Raw genomic sequence first — 27,229 nt, forward strand, 5'->3', positions numbered from 1 at the left:
TTCCTACGCGACGGTTCTTTTTGCAGTATTTACAGTTTTCCTGGATTACAACTCGTAGAGAAAAAAAAGACCAGAAGAGTCAGGTCAAAAAAATAAATTAAAAAAATGTATATTGATATGGGTGTATGCTTTAATCATTTATATTCTTTGTTTATTATGTAATTACGCATTGTATGAATGCTTTTCCATAGTGATAGAATGTAACAATAACATTCTATTCATATTATATTATATCCCACGCCTCGGGAAAAACATAGCATGTTAGTCTCTGAATGTATCAATGATTTAAAAATAAATAATGAATAAGGAGTTGTGAGGAATCAACCATTTTTTCCCCAATAAAGGTAAGTAGCTTAGTTAAATAAGAATAATTACTTTTCAAAGTTGAATGTATGGTTCCAGGTAAGGCTATAAAATTGTGCCTATTGTAGATCAGGAGTTGTAAATGTACAGGTCCAATAGCGCAATTTCAGATCAAAGTGAAAAGGATCAATATGGCCTTAAATCATTTAATTAGTCTCCTTAAGAGTTTTGCTTGCCATATTTTAAAGATCAAAACTCTTCTGAATTAGTTTTTTCTTCTTCTGTCCTTTCACTGGCAGATTTTAGTCTGCAGCTTTGATTTGACAACACTCTGATGTCTGCAGTGGTGGCCCAGTGCCACTACAGCTTTGGTTTGCAGAGGGGCGTGGCCAATAACCTGTTCTACTTTGATGAGCAGACTGTCATCTTCCCATCTGGGAACAACTGTGTTCGTTATAACATTGATCAGAAATGGCAGAGGTTCATCCCAGGTATCTGCATGCTCACATCTCAGGAGTACAACAATATGGCTAGGGTCAGGGTGTGTTATAGTTGTTTAGTGTCTCTGACACTACATCACTTTCTCTGAAATCTATTTATAGACAAATTTAAACCTGGCATACTCTTTGTTGTTGTTGCTGTTAACAACCTGTTAAAGATATCCAACTTCCAGTTATGTTGTCTTTGTGATTCATCTTTGATTTTGCTCCTTAGGTTTGGAGAGGAGTCAGGGAATGTATGCCCTGGCTATCAGCTCAAACCGCCGCTACCTGGCGGTGTCGGAGCGTGGAGAGAGGGCCACCATTACGGTGTACGACCTGCAGCACGAGCAGAGCCGGAAGAGGAAGGTGCTGAATGGAGGGGACATACATGTCCAGGAGTTTGTCTCCATGGCCTTCTCCACCGACTCCAAGTACTTCATTGGCCAATCAGGAGCGCCAGACTACACCCTCTTCTACTGGATGTGGGAGAAGCAGAAGGTCATGGCCATGGTGAAGACCACTGTGGCCACTAATCCAGTCAACCAGGTGATGTCGGACTGCTCTCTTGTTATTGGGGCCAGGGAAGAGTCCTTGGCAAGGAAATGGTGATGTGGAATGATCCGCGTGTTCATTCAAAATTGCAGTGTTATTTTTCCATAGATAAGGCAGGGTTTCCCAACATGCCCCCCCCCCCACTGCACAGCTGATTCAAATAAAACTTATCGTCAAGCTTTGATTATTTGAATCAGATGTGTAGTGCTAGGGCAAAAAACAAAAGTGCACCCAGGGAGGGCCCCAGCACCGACATTGGGAAACCCTAGGGTAAGGCAACAAATCGCATTCTGGGTCCTTGCTCCTTACTCTGTTATAGTATTCACTCTGTAGCTGATCACACACATACTTATTTACTTTCAAAAGCTATATTATGATGGCACTGTCTTACACTCAACACAGTGAAGGTGCTATGGAAACATAATACACTCTTTGGAAAAAGGGTTCCTAAAGGGTTCCTACCTGGAACCAAAACGGGTTCTACCTGGAACCAAAAAGGGTTCTCCCATGGGGGCAGCCGATGAACCCTTTTGGAACCCTTTTTTCAAAGAGTGTATTATGTTTCCAGGTCAGCTTGAACCCATACGACAACACCCAGATCTGTGTGAGTGGGAATGGGGTCTTAAAGCTGTTCCGCTATGCAGAGGGGGTTCTGAAGCAGTCCACCTTTCATAAGCAAGAGACCCATAACTTCCTATCCCATGCCTGGATGTCTGAGGAGAGGGTGATTGCAGGGACAGAAGCTGGGAGGCTGATGGTGTTTGAGTCTGGAGACCTCCGATGGGACATGAGTGTGACCACCAAGACCGCCATGTCACAGGACCCAGACAGGTGGGCATAAGGAGAGAGGCTTGTGTTGACACAGTAATAACCTACCTATCTACCATGAAATAAAATGTTACCAAATTAGCTGTTTTGGAAAGTTAGACCAATCTAAAGTGCTCTTGGATATCATACCACAGAGGCAGTTAGAGTCCAGTTTGGGCAACTTCTTTCATTGCACAGGGCACAGAACAGATGTCACACAATTTCCATGCCTGCTGTGTTTCTTTTTACCTGCACACCTAAGAAGGTGAAAGCTGAAACGTCTGTGTATGTTACCCTCCTAATGCCGTAATGATAATAATACAAATAAAATGTTTTACAGTGCAGAGGGAAATGATGAAGAGACCCCTCAGTTGCCACGGGTTACAGTCATCACAGCTTACTCGAAAGGCTTTGCGTGCTCGGCCGGTCCTGGGACTGTGTATCTGTTTGAGAGAACCGACGACAAGGACAACTACAGGAAGACCAGGGAGATCAGGGTGACAGAATTTATTTCACCAAACTATAACAATCACTCAAGCGAGCTGTATACTGCAAATCTACGCACCTTCTGTACAAATAGACTATTTGTAAAGAGGTTTCTGATAAGGTCTCTGCCTTTGTATTTATGCTTGTGTGTTTTGTATTAATGTAACTGTGTTGGGTGTGCATGTATATATGTGTGTGTGTGTGTTCTTGTATGTGTACCATTCAGATCCCCCCAGACCAGTGCAGTCACGAGCCCAGCCATGCAGAGCAGCAGCAGATCGTCTCTCTGGTCATCAGTCCATCAGAGGAGACAGTAGTGACCAGCACAGATCGTGGTCAGCTCTACAGTATCACCCTGTCCTCTGCTGAGATGAGCAAGGGGGAGCAGGTCCAGTTTGAGTTCCTGTCCCACTCTTTCCACTCTGGGCCTATCACCGGCCTGTCCGTCTGCATCCGCAAGCCAATCATCGCCACCTGCTCCCTGGACCAGTCTGTACGCATTTGGAACGTTGAGACCAAGTAAGAGCTGCGGGTTTGACAATCCCTTTTAATACAGATTTTCTGGAGTTTATGTCAAGTCTATACAGTGTCCCAGCCTGTAGAGCCTATATTAGGTCTGTTTTTAGAGCCTATATTAGGTCTGTTTTTAGAGTCTATATTAGGTCTGTTTTTTAAAGCCTATATTAAGTCTGTTTTTTAAAGCCTATATTAGGTCTGTTTTTTAAAGCCTACATTAGGTTTGTTTTTTAAAGCCTATATTAGATCTGTTCTTTAAAGCCTATATTAGGTCTGTTTTTAAAAGCCTTTGTTAGGTCTGTCTCCTTTCCGTTCCCCCCCAGCACCCTCGAGCTGTATAAGGAGTTCCAGGAGGAGGCGTTCAGCATCGCCCTCCACCCGTTTGGCCTGTTTGTCATGGTGGGCTTCTCTGACAAGCTGCGACTCATGAACCTGCTCATAGACGACGTCAGGACCTTCAAGGAGTTCACCGTGCGAGCCTGTAGAGAGGTCAGAACGAAGAGTTCTCAGTGCCAACAGTGCCTCATTGTCGATAGCTGAACATCACTGGTACTCAAACATTGATTTCTAGCTATTCCAGCTCTTGCAGTGTACTGTATGCTTTTTCCTTTTAGTGTGCCTTCAGTCACGGAGGACACCTGTTTGCTGCGGTCAATGGAAACATCATCCACATCTACTCCACCACCACGTTCGAGAACGTCCTCAACCTCAAAGGACACAATGGGAAGGTTAGGAATGGTACACTGGGGGAGGGCACTGATGGTTTACCGTGTGATTCATCATCAGAGAGTAAGACCCTAGCTAGCAAGCTCCAACTAGCCCACTAGCAGCCTGCCTCCGGCATATTTTCTCGCCCACATCTGGCAGCCGCTTGACCAACCACAGTTCCAGTAGGCCTCACCTCAGGCCAACAGTTCCTGGCCATGTGACCTGACCAGGAAAAACATTTTGGCCCTAGTTATAGCTTTAGGGTCACAGAGATAACGTGACCGCAAGTGGATATTTTGTCTGAGGCTCGCCTGTCACCATCTACAGGTGCGCTCCATAGCCTGGAGTGGTGATGACAGCAGGCTGGTGTCGTGTGGTATGGAGGGGGCTGTGTACGAGTGGAACACCCTGACCAGCAAGCGGGAGTCGGAGAGCGTCCTCAAGTCCTGCAGCTACACCAGCGTCACCATCTCCCCTGACGCCAAGACTATCTTCGCCGTGGGGACCGACTGTACCCTGAAAGAGATCCAGGCCTGTCAAGTGAGACCCCCCAAAAAGTTACATGCTTCTTCCCTCTAGGGAGTTTTTCCTGTACGTTGCTTCTGCTTTGCTTGCTCTTTGGGGTCTAGGCTGGGTTACTGTAAAGCTTCTCTTGACAACTGCTGATGTAAAACATTAGATTTAAAATTGTTTTGAAATGTCAAATACTCTGACAACTGCGTATTAGTTTTGAGATATAGTCAGTTATAATGATGCTATAAAATTATATCAGGTTTGTCTTGTAATCAAATCAACAACAACAAAATTCACATGCGCCGAATACGACAGGTGTAGGAAACCTTACCGTGAAATGCTTACTTACAAGCCCGTATCCAACAATGCAGTTCAAAAAATAGAGTTCAGACAATATTTATTAAATAACCTAAAGTAACATTTTTTTATAAAATCAAGAAGTAACACAAGAAAATTAAATAACAATAACAAGGCTATATACAGGGGGTACCGGTACCGAGTCAATGTGCAGGGGTACAGGTTAGTCGAGGTCATTTGTAAAGTGACTGCGTAGATAATAAACAGTGAGTAGTAGCAGTGTAAAAACAAAGGTGGGGTGGGGGTGGGGGGGTTGTCAATGTAACTAGTCCAGGTGGCCATTTGATACATTGTTCAGCAGTCTTATGGCTTGGGGGTAGAAGCTGTGAAGGAGCCTTTTGCTCCTAGACTTGGCGCTCCGGTACCGCTTGCCTTGACTGGAGTCTTTGACATTTTTTGGGGCCTTTCTCTGACACCACCTAGTATATAGGTCCTGGATGTCTGTAGCGCCTTTACGGTCAGATGCCAAGCAGTTGCCATACCAGGCGGTGATGCAACCAGTCAGGATTCTCTCGATGGTGCAGCAGTAGAACATTTTGAGGATCTGGCTATAATAATAGCTAAGATGGTTTTAATAATTGAGGGCTGCAGTTAGATCTTATTAGCCAGTTCTAAAGTATCTTCTTATTCTTAGTATGCAGAAGTTTCCCTTGAGAGCGGTACTATGCTGACTGTTTTGAGTTAATATTTTATTTCCCTTAACTCTTCATTACATTGTTTTGATGGTGTCAGTTTCCAGCTGTGTGAAGTGAAGTTCTGAAAGGGAAATAAATAGTGTTTCCCTCTCCGTCATAATGACTGGGGCCAGAGAGTTGACGGCCATCTTTCTGACAGTCTGTGAAAATAATCAGGAAAGAGGATACAGTCCGTCAGATAGAGGCCCTTTGAGTTATTCTGGGCTGCTGGAGCTTGGAGAGAAGAACCCACAACAATCATAAACATCTCAATTTGGAAGAGTTTTATCCAGTTCTGAATAGATCAGTGGTTTTGTTGGATGTTGGATGCCTTCATCCTTCCCCATTAGGCTATTTGCATTCCAAGTGTTGGTGAAGTAAACAACTTTCACTGACAGAATATCCACTTCAATAAATGAGTCCCTCGGGGTAACTTAATTCTACTTAAAAATGTACATGTACACTCCTGGGTGAGGCTGGCATAATAACGCTAATGTTATGCATGAATGTTCACAACACTTTACCTCTGCTGCATTTGTTTCTCGCCATCCCTTGATAGTACCCTTTATATGGTAGTCTTTATATGGTAGCCTTTATATGGTAGCCTTTATATGGGCTTTTCCTGGTTAAATAAAGGTTAAATAAATAAAAAAAAATTGGTAGCCTTTATATGCACATCCACTGTGTCCTCATCCCCTGGCTGTCCCTTCTCTCTCTCTGTCAGATCCTACGTGAAGTGCCCGCTGAAGATGTGGCTTACACCACCATCGCTATGTCCCGTTCTGGGCGCACGCTCTTCACTGGGACCTCCATCGGAACCATCAGGGCCATCAAGTACCCCCTGTCCACCCAGAAGGACTGGATCGAGTACCAGGCCCACTCTTCACCTGTCACCAAGGTAAGACTTGCAATACTTTCACAAAACAGTAAAATACTGTGCATTGCAATGGAATACTACACAACACATCACAATTTGAGCAATTACAGTGTAATGAACCACAACAACACAAAAACCGACACAACCTGTTTTACAAGCATTTCGCTACACCCGCAATAACATCTGCTATATAGGTGTATGTGACCAATAAAATTTGACTTGATTTGATTTTTGATGACGCGCTGAATTCAAGATTGATGGCAAAGGCCATTGATTTGAGTGCATTCGGGAAAGTATTCAGACGCCTTGACTTTGTCCACATTTTGTTACATTACAGCCTTATTCTAAAAATGATTCAAATAGTTTTTCCCTCATCAATCTACACACAATACCCCATAATGACAAAGCAAAAACTGTTTTTTTGAATTTTTTGCAAGTGTATAAAAAATGTAACACTGAAATATCACAGTTACGTAAGTATTCAGACCCTTTACTCAGTACTTTGTTGAAACACCTTTAGCAGCGATTCCAGCCTTGAGTCTTCTTGGGTATGACCCTACAAGCTTGGCACACCTGTATTTGGCGAGTTTCTCCCATTCTTCTCTGCAGATCCTCTCAAGCTCTGTCAGGTTGGATGGGGCGCGTAGCGACACAGCTATTTTCAGGTCTTTCCAGAAATGTTCGACGGGTTCAAGTCCGGGCTCTAGCTGGGCCATTCAAGGACATTCAGAGACTTGTCCCGAAGCCACTCCTGCGTTGTCTTGGCTGTGTGCTTAGGGTCATTGTCCTGTTGGAAGGTGAACCTTCACTCCAGTCTGAGGTCCTGAGCGCTCTGGAGCAGGTTTTCATCAAAGATCTCTCTGTACTTAGCTCTGTTCATCTTTCCCTCGATCCTGACTAGTCTCCCAGTCCCTGCCGCTGAAAAACATCCCCACAGCATGATGCTGCCACCACCATGCTTCACCCTAGGGATGGTGCCAGGTTTCCTCCAGATGTGACGCTTGGCATTCAGTTCAAAGAGTTCAGTCTTGGTTTCATCAGACCAGAGGATCTTGTTTCTCACGGTCTGAGAGTCTTTAGGTGCCTTTTGGCAAACTCTAAGCGGGCTGTCATGTACATTTTCCTGAGGAGTGGCTTCCATCTGGCTACTCTACCATAAAGACCTGATTGGTGGAGTGCTGCAGAGATGGTTGTCCTTCTGGAAGGTTCTCCCATCTTCACAGAGGAACTCTGGAGCTCTGTCAGAGTGACCATCTGGTTCTTGGTCACCTACCTGACCAAGACCCTTCTCCCCTGATTGCTCAGTTTGGCCGGGCGGCCAGCTCTAGGATGAGTCTTGGTGGTTCCAAACTTCTTCCATTTAAGAATGATGGAGGCCACTGTGTTCTTGGGGACCTTCAATGCTGTAAAAATGTTTTGGTACCCTTCCCCAGATCTGTGCCTCGAAACAATCCTGTCTCGGAGCTCTATGGACAATTACTTCAACCTCATGGCTAGGTTTTGGCTCTGACATGCACTGTCAACTGTGGGACCTTATATAGACAGATGTGTGCCTTTTCCAAATATTGTCAAATCAATTGAATTTACTACAGGTGGACTTCAATCAAGTTGTAGAAACATCTTAAGGATGATCAATGGAAACAAGATGCACCTGAGCTCAATTTCAGTTTCTTATGATTTCTAATCGCCTTTTGCTTTGTCATAATGAGGTATTGTGTGTAGATTGACGAGGAAAAGTTTTATTTAGTCCATTTAAGAATAAGGCTGTAACGTAACATAATGTGGAAAAAGTCAAGGTGTCTGAATACTTTCCGAATGCACTGAACGGAGGTGTTGAAGTGTGTGTCCTCTCTGTGTTCAGATGGTGATCACTTTTGATGACCAGTACCTACTGACGGTTTCTGAGGACGGCTGTCTGCTCATCTGGAAGATCATAGACAAGGAGGGCCGCGGCCTGAAGAGAGACAAGGAGATCACCTACGCTGAGGAGATCCTCATTACCAAGTCAGACCTGGAGGAGAAGGTAGCCCACCATGGGGATTTTTGTAGCATTACACTGACTTGATACATGGGTTGGGTATGTTCCATTATTGTAGGTTTGCGAGGGCCATGGTCACTCCTACTCTAACCTGATTAATCACATTATCCCTGTCCTCCTGTCCTCTCGTCCTCTCCTCTTCCTCCCCCTCTCCTCCCCTGCTCTCCCATGCCTCCTTTTCTCTCTTCTCCCACTCACTTCACTTCACTGCTACTACTCTTCTTCTCTCTCTCTACCTTCTCCCTCGCTCATTCTCTCCCCCACTCCCTCCTCTCCTCCTATAACAGAACCAGGTGATGTTAGAGCTGAAGACACGTGTGGAGGAGCTGAAGATGGAGAATGAGTACCAGCTCCGTCTGAAGGACATGAACTACAACGAAAAGACCAAGGAGCTGTCAACTACATTTGTTCGGCAGATGGAGTCGCTCAAGACCAACATACAGGTGAGACAGACAGGGCTTCAAACATAATCAGTTACCTACCTCAAACAACTTAACTAAATAAAGTACTTCATTTTAATAAATAACCGACATGAAACAAACAAGGACAGCGTCTGGACAGGGGAAACATAACAAAAGTAATGCTGACACAGCGATCAAACTGAGAAACAGACAGATATAGGAGGTGGCATTCAACAAAGTAATGGCGTACAGATGAGTCCAAAGAAGTGCTGATGCGCGTAACGATGGTGACAGGTGTGCGTAATGATGAGCAGCCTGGCGCCCTCGAGCGCCAGGGAGGGAGAGCAGGCATGATATTACTCATCAATTTGATTCAATTCATTGAGTAAATTAGAGTGATGAAGCTACATTTAGATGGTAAATAGGCTCAGAGATAAACACTAATATGGTATGAACTAGTACGGGAGACCGGGGGCAATTGTAAAAGGGACCTTGAATTTCTCCAAACAGAAACAAGCTAGAGTGATGAAACTCTCTCAGCACATGCCCATTTAGGTTCTCTCCCTCACTATTTGCAGGTGAAAGTAGTTTTTACGACGGCTGCATTTTTCTTATACTGTCTTGAGCATTAATGTTCAAGAATTCAAACTATCGTCATTTTCATCACTATATGTTGGCTAAACATTGACATTGAAATGTTTGACATGTCACAATTGTTGTCCCTTGCTAGGCACATGAGATTTTGTCATTGCTACTGGGTTGGTGGCAATTGTAATGCACTGTTAAAATAAACCCTAGCCAAGCAGCCAATGATGAAAAAAAGTTATATTAACTTTAGGATTGTACGAATTACACATTAATTATATGTGACGATCGTCTGAAGAAGTAGACCAAGGTGCAGCGTGGTAAGTGTTCATGATCTTCAATACTCAGAACACCAAACAAAAACATGGCGGCTCCGTGCCATGGATCCTTACTGCAGGCTCCGGGCCATGGATCATCACTGGAGGCGTCGGGCCATGGATCATCACTGGAGGCTTCGGGCCATGGATCATCATTGGAGGCTTCGTGCCTTGGATCATCACTGGAGGTTGGGTTCGTGGAGCTGGCACAGGATTAAACTGGGCCGTGGAGCCGCACTGGAGGTCTGGAGCGCAGAGCTGGCACAACCCGTCCTGACTGGATGCTCACCCTAGCCCCGCAACTGTGGGGCGTTGGCACAGGACGTACTGGGCTGTGGAGACGCACCGGAAACACAGTGCGCAGAGCCGGCGCAGGATATCCTGGACCGAAGAGATGTACTGAAGGCCAGATGCGCTGAGCCGTCACCATCCGTCCTGGCTGTATGCCCACTCTAGCTCGACAAATGCGAGGAGCTGGCACAGAGCGCACCGGGCTGTGCATGCAAACCTGTGACACACGGCGCAGAGCCGCATAACATGGTGCCTGTCTAGTCACTCTCTCCCCATGGCAAGCATGAGGAGTTGGCTCAGGTCTATAACCTGACTCCGCCAATCTCCCCGTGTGCCTCCCCCAAAAGATTGCCTTTGCCTCTCGTGCATGCTTTGTCGTGCCAACTGCTCGTATCTTCGCTGTTCCGCCTTTGCTGCTTCTAGCTCCTCCTTAGGACGGCGATATTCTCCAGCCTGTGCCCAGGGTCCCTTGCCTTCCAGTATCTCCTCCCATTCCTCCTCCATTCCTCCAGAAAACACTGCTTGGTCTTTTTGTGGTGGGATCATCTGTGACGATCGTCTGAAGAAGTAGACCAAGGTGCAGCGTGGTAAGTGTTCATGATCTTTAATACTCAGAACACCAAACAAAAACAACAACCGGAATAACGAACGTCACGTTCTGCCGGCTTCACAGAGCTAAAACAGGCTACCTAACTATGATTCCCAATCAGAGACAACAATAGACAGCTGCCTCTGATTGGGAACCACACTCGGCCAAAACCAAAGAAATACAAAACATAGAATGCCCACCCCACATCACACCCTCACCAAATAGAGAAATAAAACATCTCTCTAAGGTCAGGGCGTGACATTAAATTTAAAAAAAATAACTTTAAATAGCCTTGGAGTACTATTGATTGCCAAAGAGGTGATAAATATATATTTCCATTTAACCAGGCAAGTCAGTTAAGAACAAATTCTTATTTTCATTGACAGTCTACAGCGGCCAAACCTGGGCCAACTGTGCACTGCCCTATGGGACTCCCTATCACAGCCGGATGTGATACAGCCTGGATTCGAACCAGGGCAGCTGTAGTGACACCTCTAGCACTGACATGCAGTGCCACTTGGGAGCCCAATATCAGTATATATCAGCCCACCATCAGACTATTCAAATGTTTTGAGAAGAACAGAATGACCATGCGGAAATAAGGATGTTACTGTAATTATTGGTTACACTCACATGAAAAAATACTATAGTATATTATGATATAAATACTATAGTATTCACTGTTTTTATAGTCCCGTGCCTCAACCTCCAGCTGCATACCCCCTCTAGCACCAGGGTCAGCGCACTCTCAAATGTTCTTTTTTGCCATCATTGTAAGCCTGCCACACACACACACACACACACACACTATACGATACATTTATTAAATATAAGAATGAGTGTGAGTTTCTCCTCAAGGAGAAAGCCTCCACTTCTATGTCGAAGATAATATAACAAAAATACTATTGTAAATACTACAGTAATGTCTGCAAAAATAGTAAATAGTACAGTATATTACAGTCCGCAAAAACCCTATAGTAAATACTACAAAATACTACAGTCCGCAAAAACCCTATAGTAAATACAAAAGAGCTCTTATAGGACCAAGGCACAAATAATAATATTATAATAATAATACAAAATTTTGCTCTTTATTTAGCCATCTTACATATAAAACCATATTTGTAAATAAAAAATTGTGAATAACTCACCACAGGTTAATGAGAGGGGTGTGCTTGAGAGGATGCACATAACTCTATAATGTTGGGTTGTATTGGAGAGAGTCTCAGTTGTAAGGGGTGCGTAACTGGTGGCAGGGAAGTCAGATACAGAAGAGCAGAACTAGGTAATAGCCGGAGCAGTTTAGTTCCAAAACCAACAGCATCAAGAAAATAACAGCTTGGGTACAAAACCCGACGAGCACCAGTCAACATGTGCACAAGTACTTACAAACAAACAATACCACACAAAGAGATGGGGGGAACAGAGGGTTAAATACACAACACGTAATGTGGGAAATGAAAACCAGGTGTGTGGGAAAACAAGACAAAACAAATGGAAAAGTGGGTCGGCGATGGCTAGAAGACCGATGATGTCTACCGCCGAACACTGCCCGAACAAGGAGAGGAACTGACTTTGGTAGAAGCGGCTCTAGCCGCGCGCTGACATCGGCCTCGGGGACGACCCGGAGGGCGAGGCGCAGGGGCGATTCGGATGGTGACGGTGGAACTCCCGCAGCATTGAAGGGTCCAACACGTCCTCCACCGGAACCCAGCATCTCTCCTCCGGACCGTACCCTTCCCAGTCCACAAGGTACTGAAGTCCCCTCGCCCGACGCCTCGAATCCAGTATGGAACGAATGGAGTACGCCGGGGCCCCCTCGGAGGAACCTCCCGCAACTCAGACTCCTTGAGCGGGCCAGCCACCACCGGCCTGAGGAGAGACACATGGAACAAGGGGTTAATACGGTAATCGGGGGGAACTGTAACCTGTAACTCACCTCGTTCAGTCTCCTCAGGACTTTAAATGGCCCCACAAACCGCGGACCCAGTTTCCGGCAGGGCAGGCGGAGGGGCAGGTTTCGGGTCGAGAGCCAGACCCGGTCCCGCGGTGTGAACACCGGGGCCTCACTGCGGTGACGGTCTGCGCCGGATTTCTGGCGCAGCATGGCGCGCTGAAGGTGAACATGGGCGGCGTCGTCCACCGCAGGACGGTCGTCCACTGCAGCAGCCTCGGTCTGACTCTGATGCCAAGGAGCCAGAACCGGCTGTGATCGGGGAGATCGTCAGGAAATCGATCGACAGGTGTGACCATGGCTGCTGTGGAACGGGTAAGGGGTGTAGCTTACCTCTGGGCAGGTGCTTAGGAGCCTTACACTGGGCGCACACCGAGCAGGAGGAAACATAAACCCTCACATCCTTAGCCAAAGTGAGCCACCAGTACTTCCCACTCAGACGAAGGTGAGGGTGGTATCCCTGTAGGCCAACTCCCGACAGACATCCTCGCGCAGACTGCAACGGCAGTGGTCGATAAGGGCCCTGTCGTTCCATCCCGGTCCGAAATTCCAGGATGAACTCCTGTGCGCTCCTCGTCCCCTGCCTCAGGTGGAAAATAATTTCAGTGAAGTTGTCCAACACCGCATCTCCTTCTCCCCACACGGCGTTAGCCCACTCCAACAGAAAAGAGCTCCAACTTCTCAATCATAGCCTCAATTTTGTCCCGCACATTGAATATAGTTGCGGAGAGTCCCTGTAATCCTAGATTCAGATCATTCAGGTGAGAAAAAACATCACTCAGATAGGTCAGTCGTGTGAGAAACTCGTCATCATGCAAGCGGTCAGACAAGTGAAAATTATAGTAAGTAAAGAAAACTTTAATCTCGCCTCTCAATAAAAAAAACATGTCAATACTTTGCCCCTTGATAACCAGCGCACTTCTGTATGTTGTAAAAGCATTACATGGTTGCTGCCCATATCATTGCATAATGCAGAAAATACACGAGAGTTCAGTTGCCTTGCTTTAACAAAGTTAACCATTTTCACTGTAGTGTCCAAAACATCTTTCAAGCTGTCAGGCATTCCCTTGGCAGCAAGAGCCTCTCAGTGGGTGCTGCAGTGTTGGGAGCAACTGCTTGCACATGTGTTACCACTCCACTATGTCTCCCTGTGATGGCTTTTGCGCCATCAGTACAGATACCAACACATTTGGACCACCAATGTCAATTTGATGTCACAAAGGTGTCCAGTACATAAAAAATATCCTATCATGTTGTCCTGATTTCCAGAAGAGGATGTCTTCCTTAATTGAGCCCCCATGAATGCAACGGACATTTACCAGGAGCTGTACCAGGCCCGCCACGTCTGTTGACTCATCCAGCTGTAACGCATATAATTCACTGGCTCGTATACGAAGCAGTAATTGTTTCAAAACATCTCCTGCCATATCACTAATGCATTGTGAAACAGTGTTGTTTGATGAAGGCATTGTCTGTATAGTTTTTTGGGGCCTTTTCCCCCCAGCATTGTCCCAGCCATATCCGCGGTAGCAGGAATAATTAAGTTCTCCACAATAGTATGGGGCTTGCCTGTCCTAGCCACTCGGTAGCTCACCATATAAGACGCTTCTAACCCCTAATTATTAATGGTATCTGTTGCTTTTATACATGTCTTACTATTCAAAAAACTCCTGTGGCTTATTTTTCAAATTGTCATGTTTCGTTTCTAAATTTCTGCGAGAGAGTAACGGTTAATGTGATTGGATGTTAATTATTTGACTTGGCTTCCTGTATTTGACATTGTGTTGTTATTTCGCTGAACACTTGATGGTTTCATTTTATTTTTGGCAGTGAAACGAGGCTACTCTGGCAAGAAAAAGAACTCACCCAAATGTATAGCCCTGTTGGAAAATATAAATGTACTCCCCAGTTTGGGAATACCTGCTCTACAGTATACTACAACATTCTGTTGTTAGTACTACACATGATCCACAGGAGGTTGGTGGTAACTTAATTGGGGAGAACGGGCTCGTGGTAACGACTGGAGACTTATCAGTGGAATGGTATCAAATACTGTACATCAAACACATGGTTTCCAGGTGTTTGATGCCATTCCATTTGCTCCGTTCTGGATATTATTATGAGCTGTTGTCCACTCAGCACCCTCCACTGACATGATTGAGGGATATTGCAGGGTGTAGTATAGTATTCTACAGTTTACTAAAGATTTCTATTGTAAGTACTGTAGTATTCTATAGTAAACTGTAGTATTTTTGTGGGCGTATATATAAATAATAATATTTATTTCAAAAACATTACTTATGTCTATGATAATTCATAAACATTATTTTTTTTTAAGTTAAGTGAATGTATTTGGTTTATTTTTTAGGAGTTACATTTGACCCCAGCTACTGTTACTGAACAGATGCATTGTACATTCCTTATATATATATAAAGAAAAAGTGATCAGCCTAGTTCAAGTGATCTCAATTGCCCCTGGTCTCCCCAACATTTGATTTACCTTGTACCAAATAACTCTGAGTCTGTTTACTGTACTGTACTGTCTTAAAAAAAAGGGTCCCAAAAGGGTTCTTTGTTGGGGGATAGGGTTCTACCTAGAACCTTTAACATCCTAAGGGACCGCTTTTGGAGGATAATTCTTTGTAAGGCAAGAAGGGTTCTACATAGAACCATATATCATATTTCACAGCATGCGCTAATGAAGGGTGATTTTCAGAATAGTTTGTTTAAATATCTATGTTTTTCCATGTACAATGATTGGTTGATTATAAAGAACATTCTAGGTAGAACCTTCTGCAAGTGGTTCTACCTAGCACCAAAAAGGAACAAAACGAAGAACCCTTTATGGTTCTACTTAGCACCTTTTTTTCTAAGCGTGTAGCTCAGTATAATACTTTTAACACGGTTTAACTTTCAAAAGTTTTCTACTCTCATTATGGTATGCACTGAGTGTACTTTGCCTTGTAAGAGTCGGCCTTGATAAGAGCTACTGCTAGATCGATACATGGAAATGAGAATTGAAAGTGGCTCTGGCTGGGCTGGCGTAAGGTGAACACCTCAGTGAGGTGCATGTGCAAAGATATCACTCTCCACCTTTCTTCATCCCTCTCTCCATCTCTCCCGTCAGATCCTGAAGACAGAGAGAGACAATATGGAGGTAGCTAATCAGGAGACCATGTTCGAGGTCATGGAGAAACACTCCAAAGAGCTGCAGGATATGGGTAAGTTCTGTTCTATTCTGTTCTATTCTATGCTATTCTCAGTTCTTGTCCATCTTTCAAAAGAAAACAAAAGTGACCTTTAATTAAGTTTGTAGTTGAGACTTGAATGAGACTTGAATGACTCCCGTTGCAGTGTGTACATTGACAGCAGCACATGATAGCATTGACTGTGTTTGATCCAGGGTCCTCATTGGATATCCTCTCTGTCTCTCTCTGCGTTCCCTTAGAATCGGCCAACAGTCAGAAGCTGATGCTGGAATATGAGAAGTACCAGGAGCTGCAGTTCAAGTCTCAGCAGATGCAGCAGGACTACGAAAAGCAGCTGCAGCAGATGGACGAGAACAAGACTGCTGCCCTGGAGGAGCTCACCCTCTACTACGAGGGAAAGATGCAGGAGAAACTACTGGTGCTGGAGCAGGTAGTGGATACTAGGATGTCAAGGGGTTGTATGGGGACGTTTGGAGGTGGGATTTGCGGCTTTATATAGAGTCCTCACAGATAGGGTCTTGTTTTTTCCCCCCAGGAATAACCTGGGGTTAGCGCCCAGAGTTCTCCCTGGTCAGATCATGTGGTCCGGAAAAACTCCTGGCTTTTCAAGGCGATGTAGTCTAGTCAGGCATTTAGCGGCAACCTTCACCCTCCTTTCTGTCCTCCCTTTCTCCTCTCCTCCCTGCTGTGACACTGATTGGAAGCGAAGAGACAAATGAATATCGGAGCACCAGGTTCTCCAATCGAGGATGTCTACGGAATCTTTAAGGAAATATGACGTCAACTCCCATCATTGCTAATGGGGGTGTGAGTGGCGGGGTGCGGTATGTGGGGGGCGCAACACTGGGCCTGCATAACCACCTCATTATTTAATTCTGAGAGAGAGGGAGAGAGAGAGAGAGAGAAAGAATATTTTAAGATCCCCTTTATTGGGTAAAGACCCCACACTACAATACATCACATTACCATTTAGCCCTCAGATGTCATACTCAAGAAATAATCACGAAAGCACAGCAAGTTGACAAGACACTGGAAGAGAACCCTCCTGAAAGGATTCACAGAACACTTCATTCCCCCCACCCAATACATTCCCAGAAACGTTTGTAAAAAGTCTGATGGCAAACCATGAATACCAGGGAGGCCAGAGGAGATCTGTATAACTGCAGTGGACAGCTCCTGCAGAGTAATGTCCGAGTCCAAAGCAGCTCTCTGCTCAGGGCCCAGTTTAGGAAGTCCTTGAAGGAACTGTGCAGTGCACACAGAGTCACAGTCTTCCGCCCTGTAGAGAGCAGAATAGAAATCCCTGGCATGGATTTGCGCTGAGATACCGACCACTCGAGATTAAAAAAGAAAGTGCAAAGAGCGGCCATATCCCCGAGAGAGAGTAGCAAAACGAGACTTCTCATGTAAGAATGACCCCAGTTCATGTATTTCCCCCAGTAAAGTTATGTCTAGAACAGAGCCATTCTGAGTGAGCAGTTTCAGTTCAATAGTTTATATTCTGCTCAAGTACTCTTGACAATTTCATCATTCATGCACAACGCATCACTGGGGGCAAACTACCTGCCCTCCAGGACACCTACACCACCCGATGCTACAGGAAGGCCATAAAGATCATCAAGGACATCAACCACCCGAGCCACTGCCTGTTCACCCCGCTATCATCCAGAAGGCGAGGTCAGTACAGGTGCATCAAAGCTGGGACCGAGAGACTGAAAAACAGCTTCTATCTCAAGGCCATCAGACTGTTAAACAGCCACCACTAACATTGAGTGGCTACTGCCAACACACTGTCAATGACACTGACTCTACTCCAGCCACTTTAATAATGGGAATTGATGGGAAATGATGTAAATATATCACTAGCCACTTTAAACAATGCTACCTTATATAAAATGTTACTTACCCTACATTATTCATCTCATATGCATACGTAGATACTGTACTCTATATCATCGACTGCATCCTTATGTAATACATGTATCACTAGCCACTTTAACTATGCCACTTGGTTTACATACTCATCTCATATGTATATACTGTACTCGATATCATCTACTGTATCTTGCCTATGCTGCTCTGTACCATCACTCATTCATATATCCTTATGTACATATTCTTTATCCCCTTACACTGTGTATAAGACAGTAGTTTTTTTGGAATTGTTAGTTAGATTACTTGTTCGTTAATAGTGCATTGTCGGAACTAGAAGCACAAGCATTTCGCTACACTCGCATTAACATCTGCTAACCATGTGTATGTGACAAATAAAATTTGATTTGATCATCCCTTGTGGCTCAGTTGGTAGGGCACGGCGCTTGCAACGCCAGGGTTGTGGGTTCAATTCCCACGGGGGGGGGGCAGTATAGAAATGTATGGCCTCACTCTTTACTGTAAGTCGCTCTGGATAAGAGCATCTGCTGAAATTAACAAAAAAATATTACAAAAAAAGAATCTAAATAGTACATGGAGAAGTATACTGTTGACATACTGTTGACGAAACACACATAATTGGGCCTTCCCAACCTTCCACCATTGACTCTATATTCCCCTTTGTAGCTCTCCACAGGGCCTGCATAATCACCTTAATATTTAACTCTGTAGAGAGAGAGAGAGAGGCACACATGGAAAGCAGAGCATCTCAGTAGCCTAGTCCTGACTGGGGTAATTGAGGATGTACTAAAGGTGCATAAACAAACACCCAACAATGGGATTATCCATCTTCACAGATGCCATGCTAGGATGGCCTAACCTCTGTCTGTGTTGTGAGGCAGAGCTCCCTTTCCTACCATCTTTATCGCTCTCTCCTTCTGCCCTTCGATCTCGTGCCCCCTCGGTCTCTTTTTGTTATCCTCTGTCCTTTCACCTCTCTCTTTCTCTGTGTCTCATTCCTTCTCTTCCACTTAACTCCTCCCATTATACCTTGCCTTGTTATTTGCTACCTCTTTCGCCTTCCCTTTTTCTTTCTCAATCACATTTTTCTTTTTAAATACAGAGCGACTAACTGTTAGTGCGTTCATCTTAAGATACACCACATGAACAAAAGTATGTGGACACCTGCTCGTCAAAACATCTCTTTCCAAAATCATGGGCATTAATATGGAGTTGGTCCCCCCCCCTTTGCTGCTATAACAGCCTTCACTCTTCTGGGAAGCATTTCAACTAGATGTTGGAACATTGCAGCTGGGGGTTGCTTCCATTCAGCTACAAGAGCATTAGTGAGGTCGAGCACTGATTGTTGGGAGATTAGGCCTGGCTCGCAGTCGGCGTTCCAATTCATCCCAAAGGTGTTCGATGGGGTTGTGGTCAGGGCTCTGTGCAGGCCAGTCTTCCACACCGATATCTACAAACCATTTCTGTATGGACCTCGCTTTGTGCACGGGGGCATTGTCATGTTTAAACAGGAAAGGGCCTTTCCCAAACTGTTGCCACATAGTTGGAAGCACAGAACCGTTGAATGTCATTGTATGCTGTAGCGTTAAGATTTCCTAGCCTGAACCATAAAAACAGCCACAGACCATTATTCCTCCTCCACCAAACTTTACATTTGGCACTATGCATTAGGGCAGTTAGCTTTCTCCTGGCATCTGCCAAACCCAGATTTGCCCGTCGGACTGCCAGAAGATTCATCACTGCAGATTCATCACTGCAGAGAATGTGTCTCCACTGCTCCAGAGTCTAATGGAGGCAAGCTTTACACCACTCCAGCCAACGCTTGGCATTGCGCATGCTGATCTTAGGGTTGTGTGTGGTTGCTCGGCCATGGGAACCCATTTCATGAAGCTCCTGACGAACAGTTTTTGTGCTGATATTGCTTCCAGGGGCAGTTTTGAACTCGGTAGTGAGTGTTGCAACCAAGGACAGACGAGGTACACGCTACACGCTTCAGCACTCAGCGGTCCCATCCTGTGAGCTTGTGTTACCACTTCGCTTCGTTTCTCCTAGATGTTTCCACTTCACAATAACAGCACTTAGTTGACGGGGGCAGCTCTAGCAGGGCAGAAATTTGACGAACTGACTTGTTGGAAAGGTGGCATCCTATGACGGTGCCACGTTGAAATTCACCGAGCTCTTCAGTAAGACCATTCTACTGCCACTGTTTGTCTATGGAGATTGCATGGCTGTGTGCTCAATTTTATACACCTATCAGCAGCGGGTGTGGCTGAAATAGCCAAATCCACTAATTTGAAGGGGTGTCTACATGCGTGCATATATACTGTATAGTGTAGCTAGGTGAGACATCCACATCTCAGTATTTTTTTAAATAAAGTAGCTATCAGCAAAACCAGTACTGCTGGAACAAAGTTAAGTATTAGTACACGAAAGGGTGTTGTTTATTTTTTGTGGGGGGTGAGGGGTGGTTGCTGTGGGAATATTTAAGTTACTCTTTGAAGAGGGTAGGGTTTCAGATGTTTTCGAAAGATGGACAGTGACTCTGCTGTCCTAGTGTCAGAGGGAAGCTTGTTCTACCATCTCCCACTTATTTCTCGCTCCCTCCCTACCCTCTGTAGTGCCAGGAGGAGTCTCGTATCCAGGCGAGGGAGTTTGAGGAGAGCAGGAAGCAGATGGAGGAGGATGGGGACAGGGAGATCCAGGACATCAGGGTCCGCTACGAGAGGTGGCTGAGGGACGAGAGGGAGACCAACATGCGCATGAAGAGAGACACCGGCATCATGAAGAAGAAGGTAGAGACATGATCTTCTCGCTCCCACTCCTCCAATCTCTCTCAAAAGTTTCCTTGATTCCCTTTGTCCTCTTGCCTTCGTCTCAGAACATCAGAGGGATAAGAGGAGAGCAATTGGAGGAGAAGATCAGAGGCTCCTCTCCAATGCTCTCCTCGCTTTCCTCTGATAATTTGAGAAGTAAGTGGGGAGAGAACGGGAGGATGCAAGATTCACCCCTACTTTGCTTCCAAGTCCCATCCCATCCTACACAACCCACTCAACCCTCTCCCACCTAGCCCCTGCCTGCCTTTTCATCACACCTCCCAGTCAGCTCTTCTCTCCCAGCCTGCAGTGTGGTAGATCATAATTACAGCCAATCAGACTGCAAGCAGGGCATGGCCGTCTGTCCACAGTTAGGCTCTAATGCGCTCCCTCTGCATGCTCACTCAATATCACAGGGTTCACTTTAATGGAAAGGGATGACGTTGAATCAGATCCTCTGCACATTCAGCCGTCCTATACACCCGGTCCCACTCTGTCTATATGTTGTCTTTTCTCGTCTTTTCTCGTCTTCTCTCTGTCTTTTTTTTGTCTCCTTCCCTTTCTTCCTAGATCAAGTCTGGCCATTTTTACTATCCAATATGGTTTTGGATGTGGAGGCCTTGTTATGGGTTATGGAAGCTAAAAAGAATATGACCGTTGTGTAAGGGACAATGAGTTATGAGGACTGGTGACTGATGACATTTTCCTCCTCTACCCCTCCCTCTCACTCACACACACACACACACACACACACACACACACACACACACTGCAGTTCAGCAGCCTCCAGAAGGATATAGACAACAGCAACGTGGAGATGGAGAGGATGAAGTTGGAGCAGCAGAAGCTACAGGCCATCGTCAAGTCCTTGGAAAAGGACATCCTGGCTCTGAAGAAAGCGATCCAGGAGAGGGACGAGACCATCCAAGACAAGGTGAGTGAGTGGCTGGGGTGAGGGGTTCAAGAGGTGCAGGGGGTACAGCAAGATGCCGAGGAAAGGAGAGGGTTAGTTTTGTTCCAAAAGCAGCGAGGCAGAAATGATTGGTTTGCCTCCAAGGTATGCAGAAACATGGAAGGTATAGGTGACTGGACGTCACTGAAACTGTCAAAACACTGAGGAAGGAACAACAGTCAGTTTTGTATAATGGAGATCTACTCGTATGATTGTGTTCCAGTTCAATTTGTTCTAATGCCCCTCTCTCAGAATCAAACACAGTCAACTTATACGCTGTTATAGATTGTCCATCAAAAAGTTTCCTCTCCCCCAGCCAGCCATTCATCCTGACTGAGTCCCAGTGCCATGCATCACACCAGGCGAGGTGACTGTAAGACTCCCCCCCCCGGCGCAAAACAGCACTGAGCCTTGAGAAGTGAAGGTCCACTAATGACTAAATCCACTCAGACACCTGCTCTGTGAGCACGAACTCACATACGCACACACGCGTACGTGCATAGGTGCACACAAATACACGCAGGCGTGCACAACATGTGCCAGCGCGTAAAACCTCCTTGACAACACGCATGCTGCTGTTAGCGCTATTGATGTGTGAGACACTGTAGCGTGTTATTTCCCTTAAAGAGCATGTACATATTTTACCATCAGTGTTATGAGGGGTAGACAGGGGAGAAAGGCATTTGCATCTCTTTCTGTTGGCTCTTTGTGCATACAGGGAAACTTAATTAGTGTGTAAATGTCACAGATGCTGTCCTATGAAAAGATCACCCCCCCTACACACACACACACACACACACACACACACAAGATTAAACGGTTTCAAACAGCTAATTGGACAGGGAGTAAATTCAAACAAAATGGTTCTGCATCAAAAGAGGATCCCCTCAGTTCATTTGAAACACCTTCCTCTTCATGAATAAAGATTCACACTCAGCAGCAATAACCTTGGCATCTGTTGTTCCTATGCTCTCTTGTCTGGTTTGCTTGCTTGTCTCTAACGATAATACATTTGAACATTAAGAGGCGCTGCCCAGAAGTTAAGCCGAACATTTAGATTTGGATCACCAAAGGGCTTTTATTGTTGAACTACCTATACAAAATTAAATTTCCTATCAATTTCATGGGATCAAAGTTTGGAAGAGGACCATGAACATAATTGAACTTGAAAAAAGTGACTATAAAAATCTCATGGCTGTTAAATGTGTAGTCTGTTAGTGTGAATACAAACTTAACTTTATACAGAGATCTGAAGTCTATTTATGCTTTCTTACCAACTCCTATTGTTGTTTCGTGACAATGAGTTGGCAAGACAGCACAAACAGATCTGGGACCAGGCTAAAGTCTTGTCCTGTTCCTGTGTACTGTAGGAGAAACGCATCTATGATCTGAAGAAGAAGAACCAGGAGCTGGAGAAGTTTAAATTTGTCCTGGACTACAAGATCAAAGAGCTGAAGAAACAAATAGAGCCCAGAGAGAATGATATCAAGGAGATGAAGGAGCAGATCCACGAGGTGAAACAAGATGGCTTCTCTTCTTCCTCCTATATCAGCTCTTTAACGGGATAACTGCCATTTTTGAAATTGTTGAAAACCATCACTGAAATGTCCCTTGAATACATGCATTCTATCTGCGGTTGTCCACAGTAGGCTAACTGAAATGTCTCTTTGATTAGAATGAGAATTCAATATTCGCAGAAAAAAAAAATCAGTTCCTACTTTTGCACTTGTCACCATTGATATTTTTTGAAAGCGCCTGCCAACTTCAGGCCCTTTTCATCAACATGGAAATGAGCACTGGGGTCCATATCGATTTAGGGTTGATCAGGGTTTAGATGAGTCCTATAGATCAGTTGTGTGAGATAGAGGGAGGTGGGAGAGAGTGGAGAATATGGAGATCAAAGCTATGCCCCCCCCCACACACACACACACTCTACCTACACTCACACTTGTATTTTCCTACTAGCACTGACTTCACACATAACTACTTAATGCGAGAGAAAAAAATTTACTTACCATGACTGTGATAATGTGGCTGTCTCGCCTAGCTGTCATTAGATGACTGCACTAACTGAGTTGCTCTGGATAAGAGTGTCTGCTAAATGTATTTTTAAAACGATGTAAAAAGGCTATTGGCTTCCGGTGACTTGTAGATGGAGGAGGAGCTGGATACCTTCCACAAGAAGAACACTCAGGGAGAGCTGGACATCGCTGAGCTGAAGCTCAAACTCACCACCACTGACAAGGAAATGCACAAGGGCCTGCAGAAGGTGTGTACTGTATACGTAGCAAGAGAGAGAGAGAGAGAGAGAGAGAGAGAGATCCATACGTTTATATGTGCCTTTATCTTTGTCTGAATATCAGTGTCACCCAATGTGTCTGACAAGTTCACGATCTTCACCCACAGTCTCACCTCCATCCCTCACTTTTCCTCTCTTCTCCACAATCTTCACCCACAGTCTCACCTCCATCCCTCACTTTTCCTTTCCTCTCCTTCTCAGGTGAGAGATGTGGAGGCCCTGGTACGCAGGTTCAAGACGGACCTCCATAACTGTGTGGGGTTCATCCAAGAGCCCAAGAGGCTGAAGGAGAGCATCAGAGACCTGTACGACCGCTACACACAGCAGAGTGACGTGGTGAGACAGCGTTGGTTACTGTGTGTTCCTGTTAAGAAGTAGTGAATGAATACACATCTTTAAATGGCTGCTCTTCATGTCTCTCAGCTGGATAAAGTTAGTGTGGACCCAAACGTCCAGAGGGAGTACGCTAGGCAAAGGGACCACCTGGAGAGGAACGTGGCGTCCCTGAAGAGGAAGCTGGCCCAAGACAGCGTGGTCCACCATGCTGACAACGTCAAGATCATGCAGGTGACAGAGACGAGACTTCTCAGAAAGGACTATTGGGTTAGGTGGATAAGTGTGTCTGTGTGCCCAAAACTATTTTCATATGATTTGTGGATTTGGTTTCATTCCCATTTATAATGACACCCTAAAGCTAAGCTTGTCGTTTTAATGTCGTAGTCCTTGACTGGCTGTCAGACAGACGGACGGACTAATTGACTGACTGGATTACTTGATTGCTTAATTGAATAATTGATTGGTTGCTACAGGAGAACGTGACTCTGATCAGTGAGGTCAACGACCTGCGGCGGCAGCTGCATCTGGCGCGCTCCCAGGTCTATGACTACAAGAGTCTGATGGGAAAGAAGGGCCTGAAGCAGACCAACACACTCAAAGGTGACCTCTTTCTCTTCTCATCTCTCTGATTTACAGGAAAGAGAATAGAGTGCAGCTTTCTACTCATTGGAAAGATTGGTTGAGTTAAGTTCCCTGAACTTTTCTTTGAAGTAAGAGCGTTCATATTTCTAGCCACTGGGTGTCACTGTGTGTATAGTCTGTATAATAACTTTTATACTCATATACAGTTGAATCCAGAAGTTTACATACATTTATGTTGGAGTCATTAAAACTAGTTTTTCAACCACTCCACAAATTTCTTGTTAACAAACTATAGTTTTGGCATGTGCACGACATGTGCACTTCACAAAATAGAAGGCGTCATGAGGTATTAGTGTGGGGAGTTTGTGGAAGGCTACCTGAAACGTTTGACCCAAGTTAAACAATTTAAAGGCAATGCTACCAAATACTAATTGAGTGTATGTAAACTTCTGACCCACTGGCAATGTGATGAAAGAAATAAAAGCTGAAATAAATCATTCTCTCTACTATTATTCTGACATTTCACATTGTTAAAATAAAGTGGTGATCCTACCTGACCTAAGACAGGGAATTTGTACGAAGATAAAATGTCAGGAATTGTGAAAAACTGAGTTTAAAATGTATTTGGCCAAAGTGTATGTAAACTTCCGACTTGGGTGTATGTAAACTTCCAACTGTAAGTGCTTAAGAAGTGGGTGTCTGGTCATTGTTTCATCCCAAGAAGGCATACGTTGTTTGGGGTAAATCCTAAGAATTTAGGGTAAAGTCCTATTGGTCTACTTCTACTTCCCAATAAAGTAACTCCTGCATGATCTCACTCTGTATTTGGTCCCTATACCCAGCCCTGCTGTCTCCCAGGGCCAACCCCAGTAACATGGTGGTCCGTCTGAATGAGGAGGACGAAGGGGACCGCATCATCCAGCTGCAGCGCCTAGAGATCCAGAGACTGAGAGAGGAGATACAGGTCCTGATGAAGATACACCCCTACAGACCCCCCTCCACCGCCAAGCTACCCTCCCTCCAAACCAACACATAACCACCACCACCCCTACAGACCCACCTCCACCGCCAAGCTACCCTCCCTCCAAACCAACACATAACCACCACCACCCCTACAGACCCCCTCCACCGCCAAGCTACCCTCCCTCCAAACCAACACATAACCACCACCACCCCTACAGACCCACCTCCACCACCAAGCTAGCCTCCCTCCAAACCAACACATAACCACCACCACCCCTACAGACCCCCTCCACCGCCAAGCTAGCCTCCCTCCAAACCAACACATAACCACCACCACCCCTACAGACCCCCTCCACCGCCAAGCTAGCCTCCCTCCAAACCAACACATAACCACCACCACCCCTACAGACCCCCTCCACCGCCAAGCTAGCCTCCCTCCAAACCAACACATCCAAACCAAGACCCACCTCCATAACCAAACCACCACCACCACCACCCCTACAGACCCCCTCCACCGCCAAGCTACCCTCCCTCCAAACCAACACATAACCACCACCACCACCACCCCTACAGACCCCCTCCACCGCCAAGCTACCCTCCCCCAAACCAACACATAACCACCACCACCACCCCTACAGACCCCCTCCACCGCCAAGCTACCCTCCCTCCAAACCAACACATAACCACCACCCCTACAGACCCCACTCCACTGCCAAGCTACCCTCCCTCCAAACCAACACACAACCACCACCACCACCACCCCTACAGACCCCACTCCACTGCCAAGCTACCCTCCAAACCAACACATAACCACCACCACCCCTACAGACCCCCTCCACCGCCAAGCTACCCTCCCTCCAAACCAACACATAACCACCACCACCACCACCACCCCTACAGACCCCACTCCACTGCCAAGCTACCCTCCAAACCAACACATAACCACCATCACCACCCCTACAGACCCCATCCACCGCCAAGCTACCCTCCCTCCAAACCAACACATAACCACCACCACCACCACCCCTACAGACCCCCTCCACCGCCAAGCTACCCTCCCTCCAAACCAACACATAACCACCACCACCCCCCTACAGACCCCCTCCACCGCCAAGCTACCCTCCCTCCAAACCAACACATAACCACCACCCCTACAGACCCCACTCCACTGCCAAGCTACCCTCCCTCCAAACCAACACACAACCACCACCACCACCACCCCTACAGACCCCACTCCACTGCCAAGCTACCCTCCAAACCAACACATAACCACCACCACCCCTACAGACCCCCTCCACCGCCAAGCTACCCTCCCTCCAAACCAACACATAACCACCACCACCACCACCCCTACAGACCCCACTCCACTGCCAAGCTACCCTCCAAACCAACACATAACCACCATCACCACCCCTACAGACCCCATCCACCGCCAAGCTACCCTCCCTCCAAACCAATACATAACCACCACCACCACCACCCTCTCTCCAAACCAATACATAACCTCCTCACCACCACCACTCCCCCAACACACAGACCCATGCGGTATAAGACCTCCACATCATAGTAAAAATAATTTTAAGAAAATGTTTACATATTTAAAGTGCCTTTTAGCAGAAGTAATCATTAATGGCATTTTTTTTTTAAAGCAACTTGGAAATAAAAAGTAGAACAATTCCTATTTGAGTTTTTATATATATATATATTTTTTGAATGAGATGGGGCCCATTGG

General features: G+C 45.7%; 1 protein-coding gene across 1 annotated transcript; it reads left to right on the forward strand.

The window, feature by feature from the left end:
* The first annotated feature begins 12 nt into the window (after positions 1 to 12).
* LOC112250801 (cilia- and flagella-associated protein 57-like) lies at positions 13 to 25,788 on the forward strand. Its single transcript, XM_042321519.1, has 21 exons — positions 13 to 794; positions 1,018 to 1,331; positions 1,906 to 2,168; positions 2,485 to 2,641; positions 2,857 to 3,149; positions 3,470 to 3,635; positions 3,761 to 3,874; positions 4,182 to 4,394; positions 6,123 to 6,296; positions 8,137 to 8,298; positions 8,601 to 8,756; positions 15,578 to 15,671; positions 15,899 to 16,089; positions 20,171 to 20,344; positions 21,141 to 21,299; positions 22,688 to 22,831; positions 23,470 to 23,586; positions 23,818 to 23,952; positions 24,040 to 24,183; positions 24,426 to 24,552; positions 25,377 to 25,788. The coding sequence occupies exons 1-21, from the start codon at positions 638 to 640 to the stop codon at positions 25,568 to 25,570; spliced, it is 3,648 nt and encodes a 1,215-aa protein (XP_042177453.1). The 5' UTR covers positions 13 to 637; the 3' UTR covers positions 25,571 to 25,788.
* Positions 25,789 to 27,229: the final 1,441 nt, after the last annotated feature.

Source organism: Oncorhynchus tshawytscha, linkage group LG01 (assembly GCF_018296145.1).
Source record: "Oncorhynchus tshawytscha isolate Ot180627B linkage group LG01, Otsh_v2.0, whole genome shotgun sequence".
Classification (NCBI taxonomy): Eukaryota; Metazoa; Chordata; class Actinopteri; order Salmoniformes; family Salmonidae; genus Oncorhynchus; species Oncorhynchus tshawytscha.